Source organism: Moschus berezovskii, chromosome 22, assembly GCF_049115385.1.
Source record: "Moschus berezovskii isolate FMDL1 chromosome 22, NW_MosBer_1.0, whole genome shotgun sequence".
Lineage (NCBI taxonomy): Eukaryota > Metazoa > Chordata > Mammalia > Artiodactyla > Moschidae > Moschus > Moschus berezovskii.
The window spans coordinates 14,326,067-14,335,682 of NC_142481.1; the positions used below are offsets into that span (position 1 = coordinate 14,326,067).

Here is a 9,616-nt window from a genome sequence, read left to right on the forward strand (position 1 = left end):
CACTGGAGTGGGTTGCCATTTCCTTCTCCAATGTGTGAAAGTGAAAAGGAAAAGTGAAGTCACTCAGTCATATCTGACTAGTAGCGACCCCATGGACTGCAGCCTACCAGGATCCTCCATCCATGGGATTTTCTAGGCAAGAGTACTGGAGTGGCTTGCCATTGCCTTCTCCGGCAGATGAGCTAGTATATGTAAAACCTTTGGCCTAATTACTGGCACATGCAGGGGAAAAACTGTCAGAAAGGGCAGGACCCTTTCTGAAATACCATTCTTGTATTATTTTCTAACATCTTAAACTCTAAAAACAAGACCTGAGGATGTAAAAGTATAAAAAGGAAAAAAAACTCACTCCAGGGCTTCCCTGGTAAAGAATCTGCCTGCCAATGCAGGAGACACAGGTTTGAATCCTGGTCTGGGAAGATCCCACATGCCACAGGACAACCAAGCCTGTGCCCCACCTCTGCTGAGCCTGTGCCCCAGGGCTCGGGAGCCTCAACAAGAGAAACCACTGCAACGAGAAGCTCTCGCACCAAAACTAGAGAGCAGCCCCTGCTCCCCGCAATGGGGAGAAGCCCGCACGCAGCAGCAAAGACCAGTGCAGCTATACAGAAATAAATAAATCTCGAAAAAAAAAGTCATTGATTAAAAAAAATTTAGTCCAGTGAAAAACATTTAGTTAAAGAGAGAAGGAAATAATGGGAAAGGGAAGCCCTATGTGTGGGATGCATATGCATCGAAATTATCAAAGGGAATGCATGTCATTTCAAGAACACATACAGACTATCTCCAGCAAGCTACTGGTTGCCTTCGTCTCAGGTGTGGGTCACAGGATAGCTCTTGGAACTGGGAGAACCAGTATTCACAAATCAGACTGTTCTGGAAAATGGCTGAAGTGATGGAGTCCAAGATCGAGCAAAGTTTCCAAACTGTTACTTCTTGGAGGAAAAAGAAGGAACAAGAACAATTCCGTAAACTCTTTATTGGTGGTTTGAGCTCTGAAACCACAGAAGAAAGTCTGAGGAACTACTACAAGCAGTGGGGAAAGCTTATAAGCTGTGAGATCATAAGGGACCCTGCAAGCAAAAGATCGAGAGGGTTTGGTTTTGTCACCTTTTCATCCATGGCTGAAGTGGATGCTGCCATGGCTGGCAGACCTCATTCTATTGATGGGAAAACAATTACCCCCAAATGTGCTGTCCCAAGAGAGGAATCTGGACAGCGAGGGGTTTTCCTAACTGTGAAGAAGCTGTTTGTTGGTGGAATTGAAGATACGGAGGAACATCATCTTAGAGATTACTTTGAGAAATATGGAAAAATCAATGCCATTGAGATAATTACTGATAGAGAGTCTGGAAGAAAAAGAGGCTTTGGATTTGTGACTTTTGATGACCATGATCCTGTGGATAAGATTGTGTTGCAGAAAAACCATACCATCAACGGCCATCATGCAGAAGTGAGAAAGGCCTTTTCTTGACCTAAAATGCAACAACTCCAGGCTTCTAGAAGTGGAAGGGGAGGCAAAGCTGGTTTTGGAGATTATCCTGGTGATGATGGAAATGTTGGACCAGGGTCAGGACGAGGAAGTAGTTTGGAGGACGATCTGATGGATTAAGAAGTGCTCAGTGGACTTGGTCATGGTTATAATAGGTGTGGAGGATGACCAGGAACTGGCAATTTGGGAGTTAGCCCCGGATATGGAGGAGGAGGAGGAGTTTATGGTGGTGGAGGACTTGGATTTGGATAGACAAGAGGATCTTTAGCTTCCTATTTTACATGGACTTGACTGTACAAAGAGGAGAGAATAAGAGCCCAGAGGTAACAGGGCAGCTTTAGGCTATCCAAATAAATAATGAAAACTCTTTTCTCAGTCATGTCATGACTGTGGCAGTGATGTAGCAGAAGACACCAGAACAGATGCAGAGTCATTTGTGAATGGATTGGTATACTTAAGAACATCACCTTACTATGGAGGAAAGAATGAAAAACATTGCTTTTGAGACAGTTTTCCAATTTTTTTGTTTCTTTCAAGTAAGAGGACAGAAGCATCCTTTCTTTGATAACATTAATTTTTTAAGTGTCCAGTGACATGTGAACCTGTTTTCAAGATTTTTCTCACAAAGTTTTGAAAAACTGTTTTCTAGGATCATGGTATAATGAGACATTTAAAAAACTGAAGTGTCTTGTAATTAAGAAGTTGTTGTACATTTATGATTTAATAAAGACTTCTAAAGGAAAAAAAAAAAAGAACACATACAGCACTGTTGAGAATCCAGTCAGTGCTTGTCCAAAGGGTGAGGGACAAGAAAGTAATCGGGAGAGTCTACAAGTTATTGACTGATATCTATTGTAAACTCTGGACTGAGGGGGAATTTATTCCTTCCAGCTTCAGGTGACTTGATGCTCTGCAACCAAGCCCCCCAGTGGCTTTCCCTTGCTCAAGGGTTAACTATATGCACATATGTAGGATTTGGTTCTATCCAGGGTCTCAGGCATCCACTGTGAGTCTTGGAACATAACCCTGTTTCTAAAGGGCCACTACTGTATATATTTTTGCGTTGGGGGGGTCTTCATTTCCTTTGAGGAGTATCCAGAAGTAAAACTGCTGATCATATGACAATTACATTTTCAAATTTTAGAGAAATCGCCATACTGTTTCCCATGATGGTTGCACCAAATTTCTCTCAACTTTCACTCCACTCCACTCTCGTTTGCATGGTTTCTAAGGAGACGTTTGATATAATTCTTATCTTTGTTCCTATGTGGGCAGGTGCTTTCCCCTCTGGCTTCTTTTTGTCTGTGGTTTTGGTGTTTGGCATAAATTTGGGAAATTCTCAGATATTATTACTTCAAATATTTTTTCTGTTCCTTTCTCTTTTCTGTATCTAGTTCCCCCATTAAGCACATGCTACACTTTCTGTACCTGTCCCAGAGTTTTTTGATATTTAATATATTTCCAGTATTTTTTTTTCTTTTTTTCAGTTTTGGAAGTCTCTATTGACATATCCTCAACCTCCGAGATTCTTTCCTAGCTATAGCTAATCTAGATAATGGGTTCATCAAATGCATTCTTCACTTATGTAAATTTTTTAATCTGTAGGGGTTCTTTATGACTCTCTTACAATTTCCATCATATTATCCATCTGTTCCTGTAGGCTGTACTTTCTTCCTTAGAGCTTATAGCATAACTTTGTATTAAGTTTTGAAACCGAGATGTGGGAATCCTCCAAACCTGTTCTTTGTCCAGACTATCTTGGCTGTTTGGTGTCCCTTTCAGTTCCATGTGAATTTTAGGGTCTGTTTTCCATTCTGCACACAAAGGCCACTGGCATTCTGATAGGGGTACACTGAATCTCTCAAACCACACTGGATAACATATTTAGAATTAACAGTATTAACAATATTGTCTTCCAACCCATAAACATGGACTGTCCTTTCATTTATTGAGGTTGCTCGTCTGTAATTTCTATCAATGGTGTTTTGTCATTTTCAATGTAGAAGTCTTGCACCTCCTTGGTTAGATTTTGCCTTAAGCACTGTATTCTTTTTTACACTACTCTAAAAGAACTGGTTTCTTACTTTCCTTTACAGGTTGCTCATTGTCAAGGTATAGAAATAGGGAAGAATGCTCAGAGGGCCTGAAGATGACAAAAGCCTTTCTTTATATATGGAGTGTCTAGGAAACTGGAGGCACTCAGAAACTTAGGGATTCATTAGGTCCTATGTCTCTAGAAGACCTCCAGACTGGAGGGCTCTGGAAGGATCTGGGTGCAGCCTCCTTCATCACACTTCGTAACCCCTGAAAGCTGCCAGATGTTCCTAAGCGAGGGGAGACAGAAGCCAGGAAAGCCATGCACCATGGTTTATGTTGTATTTGCCCAAACATCTGACATTCAGCTCCTGAGTTCCAAACACCCCACTGGGCTGACTTTATCCTTGACTTACCAGTATCAAGTTCCTTTTGCCAACACCACTATTCTCTAGTCCTCTCAGCATCACGTAGGGTTCACATGGAATGTCTGGCACGTATGAAGGTATGTTACAGAAAGGAGCTGTAATGGTTAATCTTCTGTGTCATCCTGACTGGGCTGTTGGGTGGTCAGGTCTTGGGTTGTACATTATTTTCAGTGTGTCTTTGACAGTGTTCCTGGGATGAGATTAACATCTGAATCCACAGACTGAGTAAAGCAGACTGCCCTCCCTAGTGTGGATGGGCTTCTTCCCATCATCTGAAGACCTAAACAGAACAAAAAAGCTCACCAGCCTAGAGAAGGCAGGGTTTTTCCTGCCTTCAGAATGGAACTGAAACGCTGGCTCTTCCTGGGTCTCAGGCTTCCAGACTCAGACTAGAACTACATCATTGAAGATCTTGGGACTTGTCAGTCTCCATAATCAAATTCCTCTGTGTGTGTACATGTGTATACACACACACACACCCAGTTTCTCTGGAGAACCCTGACAAACACAGGGACCAATAAATATTTGAGGAATGAAAAGACAAGTCAAAAGAGGCTCACGTGTAAAGTCACACCCCTTCCTTCAGCAGCCCCAAACCTGACCATCTTCTTCACGACATCCTGAGACACCCTCACTCTGTCTGTTTCAGGGACAGCCCTTGACACTTTGGCCAACTGGGCCCTTCCCAAGCCACACTCCCCATCCCACACCTGGGACGATTTTCTCTTTATGCCAAATCTGCCCTTGATGTCTTCCCTATAAGCAAGAGCCAAGTCCTAGTTCATATCAGGAATATTTTATTATCACTGGCGTAAGTGTGAGGGCAGGGGGACATCCTGGCATCTTCTGGGAGTGGCCATGATCCTGCACATTACAGAAGAGTGTAATGGGGTGGATCTCTTCACTGGAAGATCTTCTGCCCCTTATAATGTATCCACTGAAGTCAGAACAATATCTCCCCTCACCTCCAGCATTTTCACAGACTGTGGGGGCAGGCGGTGGGCAAAGAGGTAGGTGGACTTGTTATCCACAAACACCTAAGGAAGGAGATATATTTCTTGTGAGCTCAGAACAATGAGGCCTCCTCTTTCCCTTTCCTATTTTCATTGCCTTCTGTAAAATGTCTTTACTCTGTAAAAGCAAAGCAGAAATTCTGCTCCAGGACATCCTGCCAAGACACTGCTGTAGAAATCCTCCTCCATGTCCATTTCCTCGCCTCCAGAGCTGCCATCCCTGCTTTACCCTGAGGGCAGGGGGCCTGCATGTCTCCCTCCACACTGCTGACTGTCCGATACAGCAAGAGCTGTGTGGCGTTCACCTCAGAATCTCTCTTGTACGGCACACACACTGCTCAAGATCCTGAGTATAGATACCTATGTTAGAGCGGGACAAGGTGCTCAGTCACTGTTCTACACCTGAAACTAACACGGTAAGGTAAATCAACGATACTTCAATTTTAAAAAGCACATGTGTTAAAAATACAAAACAAAAAAACATTGGTCTGTTGCAGTCACATCAGAGTTGGTCTCTCCGCGTGCTTCTCTACAGCAGGCCCAACGCAGCTCCACACCCTGGAGGACCCACACACCTGGTATTCATTCTCCAGCACCAAGAATCGCAGCTCAAATGGCTGGCCTGGCATGAAAGGGACAGAAAACACTTTCTTTTCCTCCTGCCATCCCCCTTCCTGGAAACTGTTCATCACCACCACATTGTTCGTGTAGACTCGGAAATGGAATGCAATGTTGCAGCCTTTCTCAATACCCGTGCAGAAATCCACCACAAACTCTGGGTTCTTCCTGCAAAGACAAGAGGATAGCTCCTGCAGGCAGGCATTTACTGCAGACAACAACTTCCTCAGGAAAAACCACAGTCCTTTTTTCTCTCTCTCCCCCTCCCTCCTTCCCCCTCCCCTGTCCTCTTTCGCAAAATATTTATACCTTTCTCACTTTGCCATCTCTCTCTCTCCTTTTCCTCTCCTGCCTTCCTCCCCCTTCCCTCCCCCCCCACACACACATAAACACACAGGAAGGAAATCCCGCCTGGAGTGCAATCTCACTCTTTTGCATGAGACACCTCCACTTATTCCGATGATTAAAGATCAAGCTGTTTCCAATGAGTGTCCCCAAGACATGCTAACACTCCCCACCTTGGGCTTCACCCTCCATCAGACATAAACTGGCCTCTACTCACCCACAAGGACACTGAATATTTGCCTTGATCTTCACCATGTAACCCACAGTCAGGGAAACAGACTGCTGGTAGGGGTTTGGCTATGGAAGAGACGGATGCATCAGTGAATGATGAGCCAGTGTTCTCTCTCCCACATCATTGCTCAAGCAGAATCGGGACACAAAACATGATCTCCTCCCACAGCTAAGAGACATTAGTATACCTCCAACAAGGAGACATTAATCCAGTCCAGACATGCACTCAGTGGCACAGATACATATATACAAACACTTCCAAACCCAGAGAAACAATATGCAAAAGGACATACAATAATGCAAATCCAGTGATTCCCACTCATACACACACACTCTTTCCCTTCTTTACCAGCATTCATGCAATGATTTGTGTCAAGGTGACCTAGCACAAGAGGAAGTAATCAGATTCCTTCCTCCCATCTTTCATACCAAGGAGTCCATAGTCTCCAGCCGGGCCTTTCTTCCCTGTTGAAACTGTGTGTGTGAGTCTGTCTGGAAAAGGCACCCTATAAATGCAGTTAGGAGGTGAGTCACCCCTGACCCTTTCACTCAGGCTATAGAGTCCTGCCCTCTATTCTTCTGAAATTCATGATATCAAAAGTGTGTTCAGTCCACACTATCTGAGGTCCACTGTGATAATAAAGTGGCTTCTAACTTTACTAGAGATGCTGATATGCTTAATCTAAGTGCAAGTCCTTGTGTCTACTGATAAGCGACAATAATACGGTTGTAACAGAGAGCTCCCTGGCTACCCTCCTTCATAAAACTGGTGCCCATCCCATGCCGTATGCAACTGACTTTTTCTATGTCATCGAATCTATTTCAGAATCTTTGCTGGCAATTTCCCTATTCACCCTAGACTTGGAGAGAGACACCACCCAGATGAGAGTGCCAGCTCTGCCACTGTGAGGGCTTATTAAAAGTGTAACCTCCGCTAGACCCAGTCTTCTTACACATAGAATACCTGGTGACCATAATCCCAAATCAGAGGGTTGTTAGTAAAACAATCAGAGGGATTCAACCATCTATCCGTTCATTTGATGACTGCTTATTGAGTGATGAATCGGCAGCAGGCGTTGTACTATCTGCATAAGTGGAAAAAAACAGATAAAAATCTTGCTCCATGGAGCTTATACTCCAGTTGGAAAATATATGCAGTAACTTTCAAATTATAATACACAAGCAAAATATGTAATGTGTTAGAAGGGAATAAGTGTCTTGAAAAAGATGTTGGTAATAGAACAGACCAGTCCACAGAGGGCTTAATCTCAAATAGGCTGGTTAAGGTGGCCCTTGTTGAGGAGATGAGATCTGAGGAACAGCTTAGAGGTCAAGGAAAGAGCCATGTGTATTTTGAGGAAGAATTTCTAGTTAGAGAGATCAGCAACCAGTATGGACCACAATGTGAAAGGACAACATGAAGTTTTGAGGAACAAAAGGGTGACTGTGTGACTGAAGTAAAGGGGAAAGAAGGAGGGTTGAACTCAGGAGTTGGAAAAGTAGATCACAGGCTTTTGCAGGACTTGACTTAAGTGAGATGGGAGCCTGAGACAGAGGAGGGATCTGTCCTCATTTGTGTTTTAAAAAGATCCCCTCTGCTGCTGTGTGGAAAATAGACTGTACGTGGACCTGGACAAAATAAGAAAGACCATTTGCAAGGCCATTACGGTAATCCTGGAGAGCAGTGACAGGGACTTGGATGAGGATTGTGGAAGGGGAGTTGATTGAACTGGGAGTTCAGTAAAGAGGTCCCCATCCACAGCAGTGGAGACTGCAAGGCTTAGTTACATCCCTGGACACAGCAGAGACCCATGCAACCAGGCTTCCCATTCACCCTCCCCACCCCCCACAGTGGTAGAGGCTGTGACTCAGGCAGTCTCAGGAGAGGAGCTCACCATCCCAGTGTCCCAGGCAGTGAAACCAAAGACAGTGGCATCTGCAAGGCACTAAGGACCCTGGAGGCACAAGCAGGGATAGTCAGGGCTTGCAGCCTTGCTCCTGACACAGGCACTGGAAGGTGGAAAGTGCTAACCAAAGGCAAGTATGGTTCAACATCCAGAGAGCAATAAATGTGATACACCACATCAAAGAAAAATAAAGGATAAAAGCTATGTGCTTATCTCAATAGACACATAAAAGCAGTTGTCAATATTCAACATCCATTAATGATTTTTAAAAAAAACTCTCAATAAACTGGATACAGAAGAAATGCATTTCAAAATAGTAAAGGCGACACATGACAAACTCCTAGCAAACATCATACATTCAAGGGTTAAAAGCTTAAAGCTATCCCCTTAAAATCAAGAACAAGACAAAGATGTCCACTCTGCCACTCCTATTCAACATTGGAAGTCCTAGCCAGAGAAATTAGACAAGAAAAAGAAAAAAAGATGTCCAAATTGGAAAGGAAAAAAGAATACTGATGCTATTTTTGGATGTCATGATTTTATATATCAGTTCAGTTCAGTTCAGTTCAGTCGCTCAGTCGTGTCTGACTCTTTGCAACCCCAACACAGCATACCAGGCCTCCCTGTCCATCACCAACTCCTGGAGCTCACTCAAACTCATGTCCATCGAGTCGGTGATGCCATCCAGCCATCTCATTCTCTGTCGTCCCCGTCTCCTCCCACCTCCAATCCCTCCCAGCATCAGACTCTTAGAAAAACCAAATAACTCCACCAGAAATTATTAAAACTTATAAATGAATATAAGGCTTCCCTGGTGGCTCAGACAGTAAAGAATCTACCTGCAATGTTGGAGACCTGAGTTTGATCCCTGAGTTGGGAAGATCCCCTGGAGGAGGGCATGGCAACCCACTCCAGTATTCTTGCCTGGAGAATCCCCATGGACAGAGAAGCCTAGCAGGCTACAGTCCATGGGGTCACAAAAAGCCAGACACGACTGAGTGACTAAGCACAGAAATGAATACAGTAAAGTTGCAGGGTACAAAACCAATAGAGAAAAACATGTTGCATTTCTACATGCTAAAAATGAGCTAGCAGAAAGAGAAATTAAGAAAGCAACTGCATTTATAATCACAACAAAAAGAAGAAAACACACAGGAATAAATTTAACCATGGAGGTGAAAGACCCGTACACTGAAACCTATACAATGTTGAAAGAAATTGAAGAAGACTCAAATGGAAAGATAGTCCATGTTCATGAATTGAAAGAAATAAAATTGTTAAAATGTCCATATTACCTATACAATTTACATATTCCATGCAATCCCTATCAAAATCTCAAAGACATTTTTCACAAATAGAAAATGCTAAAATTTATATGGAACCACAAAAGACCCCAATAGCCAAAGAAATCCTGAAAAAAAGAAACAAAGCTGAAAGTCATAATCTTGTGGTCTCAAACTGTATTAAAAAGCCATGGTAACTGGCAGAAAAAAAACATGATAATCAAAACTGCACAGTACCGGCAAAAAAAAAAAAAGAGAGAGAGAG

The 9,616-nt window shown here is 43.3% G+C and overlaps 1 protein-coding gene and 1 pseudogene across 1 annotated transcript; one reads left to right on the forward strand and one right to left on the reverse strand.

Annotated features, from left to right (window-relative positions):
- The first annotated feature begins 883 nt into the window (after positions 1–883).
- On the forward strand, positions 884–1,744 carry LOC129547309 (heterogeneous nuclear ribonucleoproteins A2/B1 pseudogene; annotated as a pseudogene).
- A 3,133-nt stretch (positions 1,745–4,877) lies between these two features.
- LOC129546826 (placental protein 13-like) lies at positions 4,878–6,602 on the reverse strand. Its single transcript, XM_055412171.1, has 4 exons — positions 6,591–6,602; positions 6,148–6,227; positions 5,543–5,753; positions 4,878–4,991 (listed from the first exon to the last, which is right to left on the reverse strand). The coding sequence occupies exons 1-4, from the start codon at positions 6,600–6,602 to the stop codon at positions 4,878–4,880; spliced, it is 417 nt and encodes a 138-aa protein (XP_055268146.1).
- Positions 6,603–9,616: the final 3,014 nt, after the last annotated feature.